This window comes from Mus caroli, chromosome 5 (genome assembly GCF_900094665.2).
Source record: "Mus caroli chromosome 5, CAROLI_EIJ_v1.1, whole genome shotgun sequence".
Lineage (NCBI taxonomy): Eukaryota > Metazoa > Chordata > Mammalia > Rodentia > Muridae > Mus > Mus caroli.
The window spans coordinates 20,074,867-20,096,829 of NC_034574.1; the positions used below are offsets into that span (position 1 = coordinate 20,074,867).

The window sequence follows — 21,963 nt, forward strand, 5'->3', positions numbered from 1 at the left end:
GCACCATATTTTGACACCTGCTACATCAGATGCAAATGCGGGGGTGGGGGTGGGGGTAAAAACCACAACTGCATAATGAAAAAACATTCATTTTCCCCCTTTCTAGTCCCAGCAGGGACAGCAATTGCAAGCCACTCTGCAAACATATGTGAGGTCATGGAAGGAGAGGCTAGCCAGCGTCTCACAGCACAAATCACTGTCCGGAAATTTAAGAAGAAAGGAGGATGGGAGCCCATGGGAAGAAGACCTATAAGATTGGCGAGACTCCCAGTGTAAAGCGGATTGTTTCTAGAACCATCTTGGAAAGGTTCTTCCACCCGGGGGTCTGCTCCAGGTGGTACACCCACCGGGTCAACCCTCTGTAGTGAGGGCTATCCCGGCATGGCCCAGCCAGTTCCAGACCCCTTGCAGAACGCGGAGGTTGGCAACAGCAAGGGCTTTTCTGGATGCGTCAGTATTCACCTCCACCCCCCAGGCCTTTCCCAAATGTCCGTCCCTTTCTCCCTCCGCCCCACTGCTACTACGCCCCGGGTGGGCTTCTCAACCCTGCTGTCTGTGAATGTCCCAAAGCCCACAGGGGCCTCCAGTCCAGGACTCCGCTAGCAGGTAGGCCCCGTCCTCTGCCATCCTTCCTGCTTCCATTCTGGCAAGAGAAAGCCCTCAGCCAGGCCCTCCCCGGACAGATCTTGGAAATGATTAATCTCTCAGATTAAACTGAATGAGCTCAATATAAAAATATTTTTAAAAAACAGTAGGGTCGTTAAAGAGTGACAGATTTAAGCGCCATCTGGGCTCGCTGGTCAGGGTGGCGCGAATTCCATCAAACGGCTGAACGGTGCACGATCTGAGAATCCCATCTGTTTTATCTAACATGCCTCCGTCCGACAGTTTGGCCATTTTGATGTTAGAGTTGTTTAAAGAAAACATTATTCTATGGGATATAGAATAATGTTCCCTCTAAACTCCCTGAATGAAAATGTACACTTGATTATCACAATGTATCACAATGTCTGAAGGACTGGAAGCGCCACTGGATCCTAACAGTGGACCCCGAGTAATTCCAAACGGACTTCTTTTCACACACACAGTCATTTCCACCAGTTTATTTTTGTAAACCTTTGGGACCATATGTGGAGATGTTTCTTCGGGTTATCCCATGAAAGTATACTTCAGGTTTTTTTGTTTGTTTAATTTGGTTTGGTTTTGTCCCCACTGAAAACTATATTGACTAAAAACTATATATATATATATATATATATATATATATATATATATATATACATACATATATATATAATAAAATGGGATTTTTTTTTCTTTCTACTATTAATNTACAGATGGTTGTGAGCCACCATGTGGTTGCTGGGAATTGAACTCAGGACCTCTGGAAGAGCAGTCAGTGCTCTTAACTGCTGAGCCATCTCTCCTCTTCACTGCTTTCTTAAGTAGCTTCTTTGTCCTCTCTCTTCTCATAAGAGTTGGACGTATTCTAGTCTGTCAAATCTTTCTCTGACTCATCACTTTGTCTGCCACTCAATTAGACATCCCTTTCAAACATGGGTACTTCCTTTTACACACCAACTTTACCTTCATTGTTTTGGGATTAATGGTATGTACTAAAGGCATGTCTGTATTACAGCCAGAGGGATTTAAAGGTGTGCTAAGGGCCGAGCCACACCACAACTAGAAACAGATTATTTTTTCAGCAAATAACACAATTTCAGGGTTCACATGCAACGTGATAAAATATCCTGCAACAAATTTTTTTCTGTATCTATGGAAGAGCCTATCTCACCACTTGGTACCAAGTGGCATTAGTTAATTCAACCAGATAGCACTGAGAAGGTACTTAAGGATTAAAACCATCCTCCTTCCAAATGTCCATATCTTGCCCCAAGGGTTACAATCTGTGTCAGAAAAAAAAGTCTGATTTCAGATAGAAGCCATCACTATATGGTTTCTCAAAGTCATCCTTCTTGGGTGTTGCAATAGTGACTTTCTCATTGTACTGACCAAATACCTGATAAGCAATGTAAGTGAGGGATGATTGGGATCCTGGTTTGAAGGTGTCGTCTCTCATGGTAGGGAAGGCAGCATGGCAGGAAGGCTGTGGCAATGCAAGTGACAAGCTGCTTGCTCAGATCTCTGCAGACCAGGAAGCAGAGACAGGACAGGAAGCCAGGCCAGGCTTACATATAATCAGGCTTACCTGTGCACTGTACTGGTTTGAATTTGCACTGTTTGGAGGAAGTTTGTTACTTTGGGAGTAGCCTTCGAGACCCTTCTGCTAGCTGCCTGGAAGCCATTCTTCTCCTGTTTGCTTTTGCAACAAGATGTAGAACTCTCAGCTTCTCCAGTGCTATGCATGCCTGGACGCTGCCATCCTTCCTGCTATGATAATAATGGACTGAACCTCAGAACCTGTAAGGCAGCCCTAGTTAAAAGTCCATTGTAAGAGTTGCTTTGGTCATGGTGTCTCTTCACCACAGAACCACTTGTTCTAACAGTGGCTAAACTTCTCAAAGTTTTCACAACCTCCTAAAATACCATCAAGTATGACCAAGTGTTCAAACATGAGCCCATAGGGGATGTGACCTCTAAACCATAACAAATATTGTTGACCTATCCCAACTCGGGAGCTACCAAAGTAAGTCCTAAGACTTAGGAGGTCTTAGGAGATGAAGTTTGGAGAGAGTCCATGGTTCTGAACTGAGGATCTGAGGAAGGCAGGAGAGTGGGAGCTGATGTAGGCTTCCAAATGTTGAGAAAAAGCAGCATTTGGAAGTATAAGTAGAACAGAGATTCCAGACAGCAGAAGTCCAGCAACCTCCGGATGTGCATCTTGGTCAGCTCTGGTCACTCCAGATGCCTTCAGTCAGTGTGGAAATGAGCCAAGTTCATGTTTCACTCAGCAGCTGGAACTCTGCACCAGTATTGCCCTTTTCTGACATCCCAAGTCCACTGTGCAAATTTTATCAGTAATAGCTTTGTTTTGGCTTCTGTCTGAGATTTATCACTATATTCTCTTTCCTATCCCCACCCAACCCCAGGCATGAGCCCACTCTTGAAGACAGGAAGCCATCAATGTCAGGAAGTGCCTTTTATATTAAATGTGTGAATGTGAGTTTCCTGAAAGAGCAGCCGATTCTGTGGGAAAGGTTTACTCCATGGTTTAAGGGGAAAGAGCACTTGTATCCCAGATGATCAGCTCCTAAATGATGGGTGGCAATAGAGATTCTCCATAGAGCTTTCCCCAAATAGTTTACTATTTTATGTGTTTGGGCTGTTGTGATGCATATGTGTATGTGCACCACACATGTGCCTACTTCCCGTAGAGGCCAAAAGGAGGGCATTGGATGCCCTCATATGTGTGCTAAGATTCAAACCCAGGTCCTCTAGAAGAGCAGCTAGTGCCCTTAACCACTGAGCTTAACCATTTCTTCAGCTCCTTCATGGGGTTTTTACGGCAACAAAGAGCACTGGTTTGTAAAGCTGACCACGAGCATTTGGGGGGCCTTAGGGGTGAGAAGGAAAACTGGGAACACAGGAGATCTGCAAGCCTTTGTCTTTGGAACAGTATGCCTGATAGAAGTCAGGGGAAGCCCCAGTGAGCTAACTAGAAGGGGCTTGGACTGAAACAGCACTAAAATAAAGTCATTTTCTTGACTTTTAACATTTTTTTTCCAAAGATTTATTTTTATTTATGTGTATGCATACCATGTTTTGTGGGTGTATTTGGAGGCCAGAAGAGGGTATCAGACTCACTGGGTTGAATCTGTAAACTGACATCAGAGAAGTGGGATTTTCTGGTTTTGTTGGAGACTCAGTTGTGTCATGTGATGTTTTGCTGGAGTGGACACTTGAGAGGACACGTGATGTTTGGATAGAGTATAAGTATGACCCAACAGACAGTGGACAATGCTCTGGCATGGGTTCACCTTGCTTTCTGTGCTGGTTTTGGCTTGTTGTGACCTTGTAGAGAGAAACACACGAAATAACTTCTGGATGTGTTTTGCTTCTTGCTGCTTTGGCGGACTTATGCTGATTGGTGGAGCCTCAAGGATTCTTCTGGATCAAGCCACTGCTGCTGAATCAAGTGAACTGGACAATGAAGATGGGAATTGCTTCAAAGATCTACTTCTAAATAGGTCCATGCTCCTCTTGTTCTATTAGCCATCTTCCTCCCTATCTTTGACTAGTGGGCTATAAGGGAGGTGAAACATTTAAGAACTCTTATTAAAGAAGGTTTTGAAAACTCTAAGCCTACACATAAGTGCTGAGAACTTCACTGGGGTCCTCTAGAAGAGCAGCAAGCAAAACCTGACGAGCCATCTCTCCAGGACCCCCTTCCACTCTCCACAACTCCTGTAATTGCTGTGACAGGGTCTCACTATGTACCAGTCTGGCTTCAAACTCACAGACCACATGTCTCTGTTTCCTGAGAGCTGAGATTAAAGGTGTGCACCACCACTCCTGGATGATGCCCTCCCCCACTGTTGGAACAGGGTCTTATGTAGCTAAGGCTGGCCTCAAACACACTATGTCCTTAGTGAAGGATAACACTGAACTTCTGATTCTCATGCCTCTACTTTGTGCATGCTGGGATACTAGGTGTGCTCCACCATACCCACTCCCGAGATAACAGCCGTCTGTCTCTCTGAGAAAGGCTGACTACGTGCCTGGGATTATTTTGTATTTTAGAATTGGCCAGCGCTTGATCCCATAAACACAAAATATGTGTTCCCATGGGCTGAGCATAGGAAGTTGGTTTTATAGACAGGAAAGGACTGGGGAAAGCAGCATCAAAGAAAAACAAAGCAAGCTCATTATTTCAAAAGCACTCTCTTCATAAGATGGGGCAGGGAGAAAGAATAACAAGAAAATAACGGGTTAAAGACAGGTTATTTTTTTTAATTAGGTATTTTCTTCATTTACATTTCCAATGCTATCTCAAAAGTCCCCCATACCCTCCCGCCCACTCCCCTACCCACCCACTCCCACTTCTTGGCCCTGGTGTTCCCCTGTACTGAGGCATATAAAGTTTGCAAGACTAATGGGCCTTTCTTTCCACCGCTACATATGCAGCTAGAGACACAAGCTCTGGGGGTACTGGTTAGTTCATATTGTTGTTCCACCTATACTGTTGCAGACCCCTTTAGCTCCTTGGGTACTTTCTCTAGCTCCTCCAACCACTCTGGAAATCAGTCTGTCAGTTCCTCAGAAAATTGGACATAGTACTACCGGAGGATCCCACAATACCTCTCCTGGGCATATATCCAGAAGATGTTCCAACTGGTAAGATGGACACATGCTCCACTATGTTCATAGCAGCCTTATTTATAATAGCCAGAAGCTGGAAAGAACCCAGATGTCCCTCAACAGAGGAATGGATACAGAAAATGTGGTACATTTACACAATGGAGTACTACTCAGCTATTAAAAAGAATGAATTTATGAAATTCCTAGGCAAATGGATGGACCTGGAGGGCATCATCCTGAGTGAGGTAACCCAATCACAAAAAAACTCACATGATATGTACTCACTGATAAGTGGATATTTTTTTAAAGATAAGGATGGAGATAGATCTCAGATGAACCAAATCTGGCAGCAGCTTGATCCTGGCTTTCTGGCTGCTGGAAATAACAGAACAATTAGTTCATGTGGCTTGATCACTGAGTTTGGTGTCTCACTGTGGCAGCCTTAGTGTGGTGTCCACCAACAAAACAGCTGGCTGATATATAAAACAAGAGTATTCTCAGAAGAATGCTGAAGGGGAAGAAAGTTCCCACAAAATGCCTCGTGTTTCATGACTCTATTTATATATGCCACAACAGACAAAACATTCACTGAGAAAATCTGTAAAGATGATTGGAAAAAAAAGGCATGTGGGGAACTTTCGGGGTTCTATATTTTTAAAAGTAAGGTTGTGCAGATATATGCATTTGTGGTTCTGAGAATTATGAGTCCAAACACTATATAAGAAATAAACTATCAGGAATCAGTCCTGCATGCAGTTGTAGGGACTGGCAAGTTAAGTCTGAAATATATAGGCAAGCTTAGGGAAGGATTGTTAATAAATTAGTTCCCTCTTAAGAAATTAAACAACACCAGGCAGTGGTGGCACATGCCTCTAATCCCAGCACACGGGAGGTAGAGACAGGTGGATCTGTGTTGCTAGGGCCACACAGAGAAACCCTGTCTCAAAAAACAGAGAGAGAGAGAGAGAGACAGAGACAGAGACAAAGAAAGAGGAGAGAAAGAAGAGAGAAAGAGAGGAGGAGGAGGAAGAAGGGAGGACAAGAGGGAGGGAGGAAGGAAGGAGGAAAATTAGCCAGCATACTACGTGCAATTTTACTCATTGTATATACTCAAAGAACTGAAAACATATATCCACCAAAAAAAAATAAATGCATGAATTATCATAGCATTATTTTTTTCAGGCCCAAACCCAAGTGATCTAAATGCTTACCAACGGAACAACTGATGACGACACTGTAGTGTCTTATGTAGTTTATTCAGTCACGAGAAGGGACGGGGTGCTGATTTATGATACAATGTGGATTAACTTTGAACACATTACACTGGGCCAGTGAGATGGCTCAGGAGGTAAGCAAAACTGTAGTAGACACCAAGCCTGACTTCAATCCTTGAGACTCACATGGTAGAAGAAGAGAACTGACTCCTGAAAGTTGTCCTCTGTCTCCACAAGAACATTGTGGCACATGCCAACAAGCAAACATTTCTAAAAAGGCATCATGTAGGTGAAAGCAGGTAGACACAATATGCCATATATTGTATGATTCATTATGGAGAAAGCAAATCCACAGAGCCAGAGAGAGGGTGGGTCATCGGCTGGCAGGCAGCAGCTGCTAGAGGAGTTTCTGGTGCGTGCAGCTGTTGTGTTGTGTGTGTATCCCATGGACCACCCCAGTCGGGTATGGGGGTCCCTGGAATGAGGGTCCTCGAAGCTAGGTGGGTAAGAATTCAGCAGTGACAAACAGAAACAAACACAGAGGCAGTTTGAATCTGAGTGTATTTTGCAGCTCTCAAGCAGGGGATTTAATACATTAAAAAAAAACCAAACATTACAACTCTTAGAAACTGTATCCACGCCGGGCGTGGTGGCGCACACCTTTAATCACAGCACTCGGGAGGCAGAAGCAGGCAGATTTCTGAGTTCGAGGCCAGCCAGGTTTACAAAGTGAGTTTCAGGACAGCCAGGGCTATACAGAGAAACCCTGCCTCGGGGGTTGGGGGGGTGGGGGGTGGGAAACGACAGAAACTGTATCCAGTGAAACAATCACAAATACCAACAAAAATCATTTGTCACAGTAAAGCACAAAAATCATCCAAGCATTACAACTCTGAAACTATGTATTCAGTGAATCACAAACAGAACAGGTAACATCATTATAAATCATCAAAAATATAACAATTCTAAAAGGATGTATTCAGTGGGGACTGTAGTCCAAGGCTAGTGGCATATTTCCAGGAGCAGGTTAATAAATCTTTAACGGTCAGTGCTCTTAACGGCTGAACTAACTCTCCAGCCCCATGGTCAATTATTATTTAACATCTAGTGCCTGATTTTTTATAAATCTTCAATGTATAAATTTAAACTATTTTAATTCTTTCTAATTAAGGCTTTCTTTACCATATACCAAAATCCACCTCTGATGACAGACATGTAACCATATGAAATTTTATTGTTGGGAAAGATTTTATCATAATAGTTTTGCAAATGATTTAGAAAGTAAAGCATTGGTTTCCCTGGGGATAAGGTCATGTTAGTGGACCCATCTCTAGGGATGGTTTCTTACCCATTATTCTCACATAAGATCTTGGCCTAGGCTACCAGGAACAAGTAAATAAGAAAAGAAATAAGAGAAAACAACAGATAGATTGCCATGAGAACTATGGCTCAATTTTTTTTTCCTGTGAAGAGTTCCACAACCAGTTCCAGAGGCCTCCCCCTTTTGAGGTCAATCGCCTCCATCCGTGGAACTTGTCACAAGATCCTACTGGAGGAGGTATGGCATGTATGGTTTATGAACTTCTTAGTGTAGTTGTGTGGACTTGTGGGTTGAGTATACACGCATGCATAGGAAAGCTAGAGGTGCCGCTGGTTTTCATTCCTTAACTGCTCCCCACCATTTGTCTTTGAGACAAGGCCTCTCCCTGAACCAGCAGCTCACCAACTTGGATAGGCTGGCTGGCCAGTGAACTTCAAGTGTCTGCTGCCTCTGCTCCCTGCCCCCTCTGCTGGCCCTAGTGTGGAGTCACAGGGGCATGCCTCCATCTCAGCTTTGTATGTGGGCTTGTGGGCTTTGAACACAGCTCTTCATGCATGCAGGGCAGGTACTTTACCAACCGAGCCATGTCTTTAACCCAAGACTGCTAGTTCTTTCTTTTCTTTTCTTCTTCTTCTTCTTCTTCTTCTTCTTCTTCTTCTTCTTCTTCTTCTTCTTCTTCTTCTTCTTCTTTTTTTTTTTTTTTGGTTTTTATGAGACAGGGTTTCTCTATGTAGCCCTGGCTGTCCTGGAACTCACTTTGTAGACCAGGCTNCTCACTTTGTAGACCAGGCTGGCCTTGAACTCAGAAATCCACCTGCCTCTGCCTCCCAAGTGCTGGGATTAAAGGCGTGCGCCACCACTGCCCAGCAATCTGCTATTTCTTATGGAGGTTCTTTCTGGGCTGATAAAATGAGCCACATTTTTGTGACTTTTGTAAATATACCTACTTCTCTGCTTCTGAGGGTGAGTTTAATGGCACATGAATTTTTCTCAACATAAAATCCCATCTATTACCCTTGACCTAGTTAAGAGCCTTGCCCTTTCTCAGAAAGACTTTACTTATTAAACCAAACCGTAACCAAGGAGGACTTTTCCTCCTTAACTCTGAGAATCTTTGAAGTGTGAAACCCTTTAGAGAGCAGCCCATGAGAATCCAGATGCCCTGGCCCCACACAGTACCTAGTGCCTGTCTCACCCTCTGGCTGTTCTCAGTGTAGATCAGTCTGGCACCTTCTTCAGTGTCATGGCAATAGCATCATTCTTGCTTCTGTGTCTGAGGTGTCCTGCTATCACATGCATGCCCACATCCCCATCCATTCCCACTGTGGTGCTGGGATGGAGCACAGGGCTCCATGCTTGTTAGACAGGCACTATACCAACTGCACCACACCCACAGCCCCGTCCATTCCACTCTGCATGGGCTTTTGCATTATCCCAGTCCATAGATACTGAGAAAATGGTTGGTTTGTTAGTTTGTTTGTTTTCATTGCCAGGGATCAAACTCAGAGTCTTATGTGCTAGGAAAATTTATGTGAGTGTGTGTGTGTGTGTGTATAGGCAGAGATAGCTACACATGTACATGTATGTATATATGAAGATTGGTGTGTGGCGTCCTCCCTCACTGGTCTTTTGTTTTGTTTTGTTTTTGAGGCAAGGCCTCTCACTGAACCTGGCTAGCAAGTTCCAGGGCTTCCCCTGTCTCTGCCTTCCCCGGGCTAGGGTCTCAGGTGTGCACTGCCATGAATGGCTTTTATGTGCATGCTAGGGTTCCAAACTCAGACCCTTATGCTGTATGGCAAGGAATTTCTCAAATAAGCCATCTCCCCCGCCCATTCAAACATAGTCTGCATTAATATTATTGATAAATGAAATAGAAGCGCTTCCTATCTAGCTTGTGCAGATGAGCATCCAAATTTATGCTAGGACCTTAATGCTCTAGAGAAGGGTCTAGAAGAGCCCCAGCGCACCACTTCTTCTATTGAGCTGATACAGGGGTGTGGTGGTTCCAAGCCTCCAGGGGGAGGGGTCCAACCTCCTCTTACTCTCACAGAAGGGCTCTCTCAAGTCCTTGTCTGATCTTGTGTACTGCCATCTAAATGCTGAGCAATGGATAAGAAAGGAAAAATTAAAGGCATTCAGGCAGCCTTTGGTCTCATATTTCAGTTTCTTGAGGTATTCTCACAGCTGTTTTGTAATCTCATTTCACAAGAGCTAAACATTAGGCCAAGCCTGCATACCCTGGGTTTTGACCTTGACTCTCATGAGGCTTTGTTTCCTTAGCTGAGGAGGAATGACATTCAGACAGTAGTTATGATAGGCCCCTTTGGATTCTAGCTTCCTGGATTCTAACTGCTTGCTAGACTTCCAGACAGAGGCCTCTGTGGGCCAACAATGCCCTGTGTGATGTCACTGGGCTCTGAGAGCCAGCCTGTGGTGGCCTGCTGAACACTCTGTTGCTGTAAGGCAACCCAGCATGATCTAGTACCACCTAGAAAATTACATCTTTTCATCATTCACAGACCTGACTCCACTTATGACTCTGGTTGTCAAATAACTTTAAAAGCTGCCAGAAAGGCAGCCTCATTGACAGGTAAGGAGCTAGGCCAGAGTTAGAGACTCAGGAAGTCCAGGCACCTAGACCAGTACAAGCAGTGGTCTGCTGGACATTGGCTAATGTGGACTCTGCCGAGCAGCACGGAGACTGATTTACCACAAGAAAAGGCTGGCTATGCCTCACTTCTGGAAGACAGATACTGTGTAGGCTCCAGTTCCTGAAAGGGGACTCTGTGACATACTTGTGTGAGCTCTTTATAGTTATTTAAAACTCAGTGGAGGGAAGGCCTTTGAGGAGTGAGGTTACAGGTCCCATCTGAAGAGCAGTGTTGGGAAGATAATGCATTGCAAAATGTTGTTTTCAGAAAAATCAGTGGTGGCATTGATCAGAAGCAAGGTCACGCTCTCCTGACACTAGTGTGGGGAGGATGTGTGCCCGCACAGATCTTCACACCGATGTCTTAATCACATCATCATACTTTTACATTTTTTAAAATTTATTTTTAAAGGAGTGAGAGTTTATTTTAGCTTACAGCTTGAGGGGATAGATTTCATAGTGATGGGGAAAGCATAGAAGCACAGTGGCAGGAGAGGGAGGTGGCTGATCACATGGTGTTCACAGCCAGGAAGTAGTGAACTCTGGTGCTCAGGGCTTTCTCCTCTCCATTCACCTGGGACCCCAGGCCACAGAATGCATCACCCATATTTAATGCGGATGTTTCCACCTCAATTAACCTAATTTGAATTATGTAGATTTACTGAGAGTCTCTCTCTCCAGTGATCCTAGATCCTGTAGAGTTGACAATATTAACCATCACAGGAACGGGGACTCTGACAAGGCCCCTTTAATAAGATATGCTGATAGTCAGGCAGCTAATTCCAGCACCAAGGAGACAGAGGCAGGCAGATCTCTTGAGTTCTAGGCCAGCCTGGTCTACAAAAATGAGTTTCAGGACAGCCAGGGCTACACAAAGAAAAAAAACAAAAAACAAAATCAATTAATAAAAAAAATCCATAAAGTATGCTGACAAGGCATTTTATAACCATAGGTTAGGGAAAATTTCACTACACTCACCCACACCCACACCCACACATACATGCACCTATGCACACATACAGGCACACACATGTGTGTGCACACACACGCACATGCACACCTTTGACAGTTTTGTGTATTACACTGAATTTTAGTTATTTTCATTCCCATCACCCGCTCTCATCCTCCCCTCCTGCCGGAAACCCTTATTCTTTGTAAAAGTCTCTGTCCTCCTTGCAGATCTATTCTCTGTATGTCACCCACTGAATTCAACTACAGCTGCTTGAGTGAGCTTGAGCGGGAGCCATCTTTGTTTCTTGAGACAAGGCTCTCTGAGCCTGCAGCTCACTGGCTGGGTAGACTGGCTGACAAGTTCCAGGGATCCTTCTGTCTTCAAATCTCCAGGACTATAGTATTACAACTGTATGCAGCCCCCTGCCCCCTCTTCCTTCCTTCCTCCCATCTTTCTTTTCTTTGTCTATTTTTTAAAGATTCATTTATTTTATGTATATGAGTACACTGTAGCTGTCTTCACACACACCAGAAGAGGGCATCAGATCTCTTTACAGATGGTTGTGAGCCACCATGTGGTTGCTGGGAATTGAACTAAGGGACCTCTGGAAGAACAGTCAGTGCTCTTAACTCTCCAGCCCTTGTTTGTCTTTTTAAAGATCCATTTTATGTGTGTGAGTGTTTTGCCTGCATATACGTACATTAATTATGCCTAGTACCCTAAGAGGCCAGAGGAAGGGGTTGGACCCTGGAACTGGGACTACAGATGACTGTGAGCTGCAGTGTGGGTGCTGAGACCAAATCCAGGTCCAGAGCAAGTGCTCCTAATGGCTGAGCCAGCTACTCTCTAGCCCTAATGTGCCTGGCTTTTGCTTTTTTTTTTTTTTTCTGTTTTATTTTTGCACTTGGCTTTTATGTGGGTGCTAGGGATGGAGCTCGAGGCCTCAAGCTTGCAAAGCAAACGCTTACCCAATAACCCTAAGGTATGAGAGAGAGAGAGAGAGAGAGAGAGAGAGAGAGAGAGAGAGAGAGAGAGTTTATGAATGTAGGAACACACGCTGTGGCAGATTTATGAAGGTCAGAGGGCTATGTGAAGTGTTGGTCCTTGCCTTCAGCCTGATTTGATACAGTCTTTCTGTTGTTCACCACTGTGTCTGTTGGCATAGCTGAGCGTTCTCAGGCCCTCCTGTTGCTGTCTGTCATCTCTTCACAGGGGCACTGGGATTGCATGTATGTAGCACAGTGCCCAACTTTATATGGGTTCTGAGGATTCAAACTCGTGCTTGAACAGCAAGTGCTCTGCCCACTGGCCTATCTTTCTAGCCCAAGTCTCACATATTTTAGCAAAGTTAATGGCTACAAATTTAGACTTGCAGTATTTATCTATTCATGAGTGCGTGTGCTCATTTGCATGTGCATGTGTGTGTGTGTGTGTGCGCGTGTGTACATTTGTGCCCTCCTTTTGCTGTCTGCCTTGTTGGCATTTATAATTCACACGTATCCTCGCTGCAGGAGGAGGAGGACACGCCTTTCTGAGGTGGTATCTGGACACATGTTTATTCTGCTCTGAAGTCTACTTAGATGCTGACAAGCTGTAGAGAACTAGGTTTGAGATCATCTCATTTTGAATTGGTAGCCATCTCTCTGTAATCCTTCTGAAGCTGGTGCTGCGCCTGAGGCGTTTAGTGTCCTCCTGTGTGAGTGTCAGTTCTCCTGGGAAGGCCCCTTTGCTGCTTTGACACTCTGGTCCTGATTGTGTGGTCCTCTCTCCTCCATCCCCCCCCCCCCCCCCCCCACACAGCTTTCTGGAATTCACTGCTAGTCAGACGCCCCTGGAAGAATGCCTCACTTTCTCTAAGATCATCCCTCACTCTGTCATTTTCCTGTGCTTTCCAGAAAATTCCCTTCTATTTTCCAGTCTTCTACTGGTTTTACTGTGGTGGGCATATTTTACATTTCAATGGTCCCTTTTTGTTCTTTGATGTCCTTTCTTTGGTTCTCTGACTGTGGTAACCCTGATTTTCAGCTTCAGTATTTTGCAAGTAATGGGTTGTTCCTCTTTTGTGGCTCTCCACACATTTTTTTCCCCTTTCTGGAAGTTTTCCTCAAATGTCCTGGTCAATCCTTGGCATCTATATCAGTATATGTGGCCAAGTGGAACAAAACATTACAGAGTGTCTGGCTAACACTAGGAATGTATTTCCTTACAGCTACAGGACAAGGTCAAGGTGTTGGCAGGGTGGCTTCCACTTAAAGCCTTGACTCACCTACAGTCCCTTTCCACAAACTGTCACATGTCCTTTTCTCTGTGCATTGTTCCTGACTCTCTCATCAAGTTACCAGCTCCACAGGATCAGGCTTAACCTGGAGCTCAGTTAACCTTTGTCACCTCCCTAAAGGCTCATCACAATACAATTACGTTGCTGGTTGATGCTTTGACATCATTCTGGAGATTTGTGATTTAGTCCATATCAGCATTCCAAATAAAAAGCAGGACAAACAAGCTGCAGAAAGTCTCAGTGCAGTGTTGAGGCAGCTTTGATGCCATCTTCAAGGTATCCGCAGAGGAGCTAGCCTCTGTGGGAAGCTCTAGAACGGTGGTTCTCAACCTTACCCTGACTGGGCCTTTCTGGGCTCTGGGAGTGAACAGAGCTACTCTTTCTGATTACACGTGTAGCCTTGCCACGGCCCGGCTCACTCCTAGCACTCTTAGTGCTCTGTTCCCGCAGCAACTCAGCCAGTTTCTGCTTCACCATCCTCTCCCTTCCTGCCCAGGCCGCAACCTCCTCTCTCCTTCCAAATTGTGAGCATATGGCCAATAATGCAAGTATGTGTTCAAATCTCATGTGCCTTGGCTGCAGATGTGGCTCAGTCAGTATTTTTCTAACATATACAAACCCCTGGATTTGTCCCCCAGTGCCTCCCAAAACCAGGCACGGTAACCTATCCCTATAATTTCAGCACTCAGGAGGTAGAAGTAGAAAAGCCATCAGCTCAAAGTCAGCCTTGGCTGGTGAGTGAGTCTGAGGTCAACCCGGCCTACATGAGACCTTAGCTTAAAACAAAACCAAACTGAAACAAAGCACAGACTCACTTGTGCTCCTGGCCCCAGTCTGTTCCTTAAGGATGCTTAGCTTCCCTCTTTTCCACAGTTGAGGCTTATACTCTCTCTCCAAGTGGGCTGGGCATGGATAAGAAGTGCAATGCACCTTTGTTATAAAACATTCCTCCTCTCCTTGAGTTGTTTGCTCAAGGGGTAAGGCAAGGACTTTAAATTATGCTGCCTGTTTCATACTAACCTAGCTGGATGTTGATCCTATATATGTGTGAAGAATTTTTGTGACAGAAGAAGAGATAATTTTTTTAATTCAAAAGTATCAAAATAATTGTTTTTAAAACATTAAAAACAATTTAATCCAAGTGGAAAATTGAAAAACCAGAATTATCTAATTCAGCTCTCTTATGTTGACCTTGTCTAGGAAATTAGAATTTAAAAATGTGAAACCCACAATGAAAAGTGTCATAACTCAGTGTTTATTCTGTGGATTCCTGGCCATCGGGCTCTGGGCATCTATGTTACTTTTGGTTTTGCACCTTGAACAAGAAGACATGCTGGAGAATGAAAAGGAGGAACTCCTAAAGAAGAAGTCACTCGGAAGAAACGCGCACCAGCAAACCCATCACTCAGAGGGCTTCACTCATGGTAAGTCGGGTGAACCTGGGAAATCTGAATTAGATCCAGGGACAAATTGTGATGTTTCTGTTAACCACTTTCAAGGAAAACCATCAGAAAATCAGTATTTAGAAGAATAAGAGAATAATCTCCTTCAGATCATTTAACTTTCAAACTATAAAATACCTCATGTATTCCGGGTACATATGATACCCGGAACTCAGTAGGGTGTACACACAAGCATTTACCACCTATAGTTCTTATTTTTAGGTAGTTTGCTATATTTGCTTCAGGCAGCTTTCTGTCTTCCATAAAAATGAATTTCAACAGGGGCAATAGGAATGTAACCCCTGCCCTTTTCCACCTACCAACCTCGAAAGTGTCCTGTGCATGCGATCGCTCGGCAGTTCTGGTATTGCACAGTTTAACCTGTCTGTAGATAGTCTGTGTCAATATTCTCTTGGGATTTGTTCTCCCCCACAAATACTGTTGTAAGATTTGTGCTCCATGCTTACACAGGATGCCCTGGTCTAACAAATGCGTTCCCAAAGATGAAGAGAACAGTAAAGACATAATTAAAAGCTTAAAAGTCAGACCTGTGTTCTGGGCTCTGTGATGCTCTGGAAGAGTGCTGGCAGCCCATGTAGGGAGTAAGACACCAAGCAGCCCTCTGCAGCATCCTATCCTGCTCGCTCACTCGCATGTTATCTCTGTCCCCTGTTTTCTCTCTTCTCCTCTTGTAATTCCTGTAATACAGAGTTAGCTGAGAATCCTGTTCTCTCTAGTTCATCCCTGTGTGGTTCATCGCACACCAATCCTATTGATTTGGCCTCAAGTCCACAGGCTCTACCCTCTGTGTAGTTCAATTACTACTTAATAGTCACCTTAACTCTACACTCCTCTAACTTCCTTCATTTATTTTTCTAACCTCTGTCCCTTGCCTTAGCTCTCCCTTCTCTGTCTGCTTCTGGTGCTGCTGTGGTGGTTGCTTTAGCATCCTAGTGAGTTTGGTCCAGCTGGTTCAGCTCAGTGTTGGCATCTGTCGGCTGTCCTTTTAAATTCCATTTGGAACGTTCCTGGTTCTTGGTATACCATTTTCTGTTGGATCCCAGACATTGAAGATACTGAGAGGTATCATAGCATGATTCCAAGCAGGTCCTCTTCACCAAGGAGCAGTACAAGTGTACACACAGACAGATGATAGCATCTGTCACTCACAAAAGCCAGTGAACAAAGGCAAAAACTGAATCTTAAAACCTCACTTTATTCAGAAACCAGTGACCTGAGAGAGGAGAGGATTAATAGTCTAAACGTCTGTCTTCCATTACATCGCCAGCCCATGTATTATGTGGGGGATGAGAACAGAGGATGTCAGCTATTCCAGTGATCTGAGAGGGAAGAGGATTAATAGTCTAAAGGTCTGTCTTCCATTACATCTCCAGCTCACAGGTCATGTGGGGGAAGGGACAGAGGCTGTCAGCTATTTGGAATACTGTCTTGGAATTCTGGTTGAGGTGGTTAACCACATTTTTGAGACTTTATGTCTGTTTCTCATTGTCACCTCTTGCACAACCACTCCCCACCCGCTGCACATGCACTCGAGAATTCTGTGGATGCCTGGGTTTGAGAAAACAATGGATGTGGTTAGTTGATGCTGGTATCAATCTTATACTCCCTCAGGAGCATTTAGGCTAGCACAGAATCACCTCAGAACAAACAGACCATAAAGAGTATGTACATGGTATGCTAGTAATATGTTAGTGTTGATTCCCTTCAGCAATATTAAGTCCGAGTGTGGCATACAGAACAGAATCCAGGAATGTTCCCATTGGTCCTGTTGGCCCTCTATCAGAAGGAACCGACATGTGTGTTCTGCCCACTGCACGAAAGAAGCCCCTCCCTGCCCCACCTGCCTACCGTGTATGAGCATACTATCTTGTAGACATGTGGCATAAGAATTCAGCTCCCTTGAGAGTTTGTTGGAGGTTCTAGCAGGGGAATGTATCTACTCATGTACCCTTGACTGAAGACTGGTCGTCCTCTATTCAGGGAAAGTCCAGAAGGGCACACGTGGAAGGATGAGGGAGGCAGCTTAGCCAAAGCAGGTGATCAACCCTGGCAATCAGTGGGGTGACAGATGTAGCCACATCTCCCTCACATCCAGTCATGAGAGTGAGAGAGCTAGCCCTGTCCCTCACCAGCTGTGGTACTTGGGAAAGCAGGCCCACACCTCACTGGGCAGCACAGGAGAGCTGGCTCTAGTGACTCTGAGGACATGAGAATGGGAGAGCTGCCCGCCCCTTGCCAATTGTGGCTTTGGGTGAGCCAGCCTGGACAGTGTTGGAGAGCCTGCCCTGGTGGTGTGGTGCAGAAGAATTGGTGGGCTGACCAACTCAGCTGCCACCCATGCTCACAGTGAGATCCAGGGCTTTGAGTTGGCCCACCCCAGCATCCACCATCTCAGAGCACTCATCGCCTGCTGCTGACATTGGAATAGTAGGCTCTGCTTAGTCTCACTGACACCAGCAGGTGGGGCAAGGATACTGCTGTTTGCTTGCTTAGGGTGAAGGTGAGAGTCCAAGACTTGGGGCAAGTATAGTAAAGGTTTATCCTGCTTTGTCATTAGGCTGCCGTTTCCCCAGCACTTTCTTGGGCTAGTGAGAATGAGTTTATTATCTTGGAGATCTGCTGATAATATTTTATCTGTGACTATTTGTGTTTCGGTCGGCCAGAGGCCTCTGTAGTTCATGTGTGGCAGGTATGTATGAATGCACAAATGCATGCATGCATGTATATATATGTATATACACACACACACACACACACACACACACACATATATACACACACATATATTTGTATGTATGTATGTACATATGTATGTATGTATATGTGTGTGTTTATATATATATATATATATATATATATATATATATATATATATATATATATTTGTAAGTGTATGTGTGATACCATTCCCTGGATTGCATAAGAAGGAGGAAGCAAATGAGCTGAGCACTTTGCTCTTTATGCACTGACTGCAGACACAAAGTATCTAAGCACTTTAGGCACTTGCTACAGTGTCTTCCCTCCATAACGGCCTTCTAAAACCTGGGGTCAAAAGAACTCTCACTACTTATGTTGCTTTTGTGGGAGTGTTTAGCTCAGCAGCAGGCTAAGTAACTAAATGAAGGGCTCTGTGTCTTTCTTTCATCTAAAATGAATGACAAGACTTTACTAAAGAGTCTTTGGTTTGTGTAAATGATTTGGGCTTTCACCTTTAACTTTGTCATCTGGGGTTAGTTTAGAGACCAAGAAAATAACTGTTTCAGAAAAACTCAGAATGCTCTTGTCTGTGCATCTGCGTAACAGCACTAAGTTTTTACTTATGTGACTCAAATTTCCTTTTCTTGCAGATAAGGTTAACGTTTCAGATCCAGAACTTATCCAAGGATTGAGGCGATATGGATTAAATGCCATCATGAGTAGAAGACTGGGCATCGAGAGAGAGGTGCCAGATTCCAGGGATAAAATGTATGTCCTTCCTCTAATCAGACTTTAACCTCTTCTTAAGTCGTTAAGTTGGGCAATGTCAAGATTCTGATGATGGTGTAAAGACCACCTTACTTATTGGCTGAATATGATCTTGAGGTTTTGAGGAGCTAAATTAATCCCTTGAGGATTTTTCCTCAGTTCTGTCCAAAGCATTCACATTCCCAACAGACAGCGCTTTGGATATCTACCTGTCTTTTTCTTCACAGTCTGCTCCACTTTCCTTGTGTCTTCAGTTATCTGTGTTAATGTTAATTGTGGAAAATGCATGTAAGATTGCTATGCTAGTGATTTTCTAGCAGACAATTAAGCACAGCCACACTGGTGAGCAACCATAGCACTGCCTGAACGGAAGCTTTATGCCCCTCCCTTCCCCAGCCCTAGCAACACCCAATCTACTTCCAGTGACTGAATTTGACCACCCCAGAGGCTTCAGATTAGTAAATGCATACTAAAAGTGGAGGACTGTTTTATTTCGTTTTAGGCAGTGTTCTTGAGGTTCACCTGTTCAGATTATGTTTGTCGATGCCCTTTAGATATCATTTAGGTTCCAATAATTTCTTGGAAAAGAATATCAATTTTGATTAGCTAAAAGAAAAATGTTCAAGCTAAGGAAAACCTACACTTTCTAGTAATGCCACATTCCATGACAATAAAGTAGACGGCCAGATTTTGTGATATTGTGCAACACAGACATCATTCATGATGGGGCGCACTGAAGAGATGGAGTATTTGCACATAATGAACCAGTGTAACTGACTCAGAGGAAAACAAATGGGCTTGGGATGGAGCCTGCTTGGACTGTTGCCTGTTATGCACAGGGCCAGGCTTTGTGTCCAGCAGTGCTTCGAGGTGGAGGCAGCATCAGAAGTTCAAGGTCATCCTCAGCTACATGTCTCCCTTCCCCCACTCAAATTAAAAATACAAAGAATAGCCGGGCGTGGTGGCGCACGCCTTTAATCCCAGCACTTGGGAGGCAGAGGCAGGCGGATCTCTGAGTTCAAGGCCAACCTGGTCTACAGAGTGAGTTCCAGGACAGCTGGGCTACACAGAGAAACCCTGTCTCGAAAAACCAAAAAAAAAAAAAAATACAAAGAATAAATTTAAATTTGTTCAAACTGTAAACATGGTATAACTTTAATTTGGAGGACAATCTTTAAATAAAGTTAAGATTTAACTACCACGAAGACCAAGATTTTAATTTCAGTAAGTTGTGAATTTCTCTCCATGCTATTATTTCCCCCTAAATCTGATCTAAAAAGAATCAACTGTCTTGCTTCCTTTCTTCCATCACACAATTACATGTTAGAAAAAAAAATTTGACTCTAAAGCCAGAACCACATGGTCAAGCTGCCAAGTTTGCTGCCTGCTGGGGCTGGAGCATGACCCCCTTGTTCAATTACATCTTCATCAGCTTTCTGTTTTCAATGGTTTCCTTCACTTCCTAAGCTTGGTTGTCCTAGAACTCACTCCATAGACCAGGCTGGTCTTGAACTCAGCAATGCACCTGCCCCTGGAGTGCTGAGATTAGAGGCGTGCGCTACCATATCCACTGATTGACCACTTGGGGTTGGACAACCATTTAGTGTACATGTCCCTGAGGAAGACTAACTCTCCCTCCTGTATTATTTTCTTTTATTCCATCTCCTCTATTCTCCATCCATTCAATTGTGGTATATAACTGAATTTCCTATCTTATAATTTTGTATTTTCTTAATTTGTATGTGTGCGCAGGTATACATATGCACATGCCACCGGTTGGTATGGAGGTCAGAGGACAACTTGTAAGAATAGTTGGCTCTTTTCACTATGTGGGGGCCTAGGGATCAACTCAGATCACACGCCCCATGTCTTAGGGTTTTATTGCTATGAAAAGTCTATATGACCAAGGCAGCTTTTATAAAGGAAAACATTTAGTTGGGGCTGGCTTACAGTTTCAGAGGCTCAGTCCATCATCATGGTGGGAAGCACGGCAGTGTGCAGGCAGACATGGTGCTGGAGGAAACTACCATCTGCACTGGGTGGAGCCTGAGCACAGGAGACCTCAAAGGGATGCACTTCCTCCAACAAGGCCACACCTTTTCTAATAAGAGACACATCCTAATAGTGCCACTTCCTATGGCCAAACATTGGATCTATGGGAGCCAAACCTATTCAAACCACCACATCTCTTTGTCCAGTGAACTATCCTCACCTGCTCCTGAGTTTTTAAGGTTAAAATTGTATGTATATACTTTATTCATTCACCTACTGATTGGCACTTTGGTTGATTCCATATCAACTGGGATAATGCTTCAACAGCAGACATCTCTTCTACAGGATTTATACCTGCGTGTATATCTAAGGGCATAGTTGTTGGGTCATGTTGTCCTCCACAATGGGTGTGCTAATCTTCTTCCACATTCTCATTGTTTTGATAATGGCTATTTTAACAGATGTGAGTTGGAATCTCATCAATATTTTAATTTGCATTTCTCTGATTAGTGTTTTTGAATATATTATTTTATTGAATATTTTCATATACCTATTGACTACTTGTCTTTTTTTAAAAAAAGGTCTACTAGGCTTGTTTTCTTTTTTAACACAGGGCCTTATATATTCCAGGCTTGTCTTGGACTCATTATGTAACCAGCGATGGTTTTTAACTTCTCATTCGCCTGCGTCCAGTTTTCAAGTGTATACCATTATATAGTTTTATGTGGTGCTGAGATCTAACCCCTGGCTAAATAAGCACTCTGTTAACTGAGTTATAGCCTTGGCCCCTCCTAATTTTTGGCTTTAGTGGTAAGCAATCTGGCTTGCCTTCCCTAGTCAGATGTACAGTTTGCAAACCTTTTTTGCTTTTTCTGCACATTATCTCTTCCTTTTGATGATTTCTTTTGTCACAAAAGGATTTCAGTTTGATGCTATCCCACTTATTTATCCAGCCTCTATTGCTGAGCTCTTGGGTCATGTCCACTTGAGTGCAGTCTGTATGCTTGCCTAACCCCTCCAACTGTTCAGGTTTTGCCTGGTTGTCACCTCCCATGGTTTCTATTCCTTTGACCACGGTGCCAGGTTCCACTCATCAGGTGAACACACTATAGTACCATCCAGTAGTCTAACAATGTTGGTCAGGATAAACCCTCAGCTTTCAAGGTGCCTTCAATTCATGTTTATCCACAGGTACACACACTGAGAGTCCTCCTGGTTCATCTGCCCAGTCCCCGCTATCCTGGAATTGTCCAGGAAAATTTCCTCTTTGCCTAATTGCAGTGAGATTTTTTTTTTTTTACCTCACTTGTCTGGCCTTAGTTAATTACCTCCAGAGTAGCCATGGAGCCAATACGAGCCAATGAATTTT

At 44.0% G+C, this 21,963-nt stretch overlaps 1 protein-coding gene across 1 annotated transcript in view; it reads left to right on the top strand.

Annotated features, from left to right (window-relative positions):
• The first annotated feature begins 10,321 nt into the window (after positions 1–10,321).
• The window catches only part of Galntl5 (polypeptide N-acetylgalactosaminyltransferase like 5), a 39,606-nt gene continuing 27,964 nt past the window's right edge, over positions 10,322–21,963 (top strand). The window contains exons 1-3 of the mRNA XM_021162174.1: positions 10,322–10,384; positions 14,875–15,098; positions 18,485–18,602. Of these exons, the coding sequence (XP_021017833.1) occupies positions 14,906–15,098; positions 18,485–18,602 (311 nt within the window). The 5' untranslated portion in view covers positions 10,322–10,384; positions 14,875–14,905. The remainder of the gene's footprint in view (positions 10,385–14,874; positions 15,099–18,484; positions 18,603–21,963) is intronic.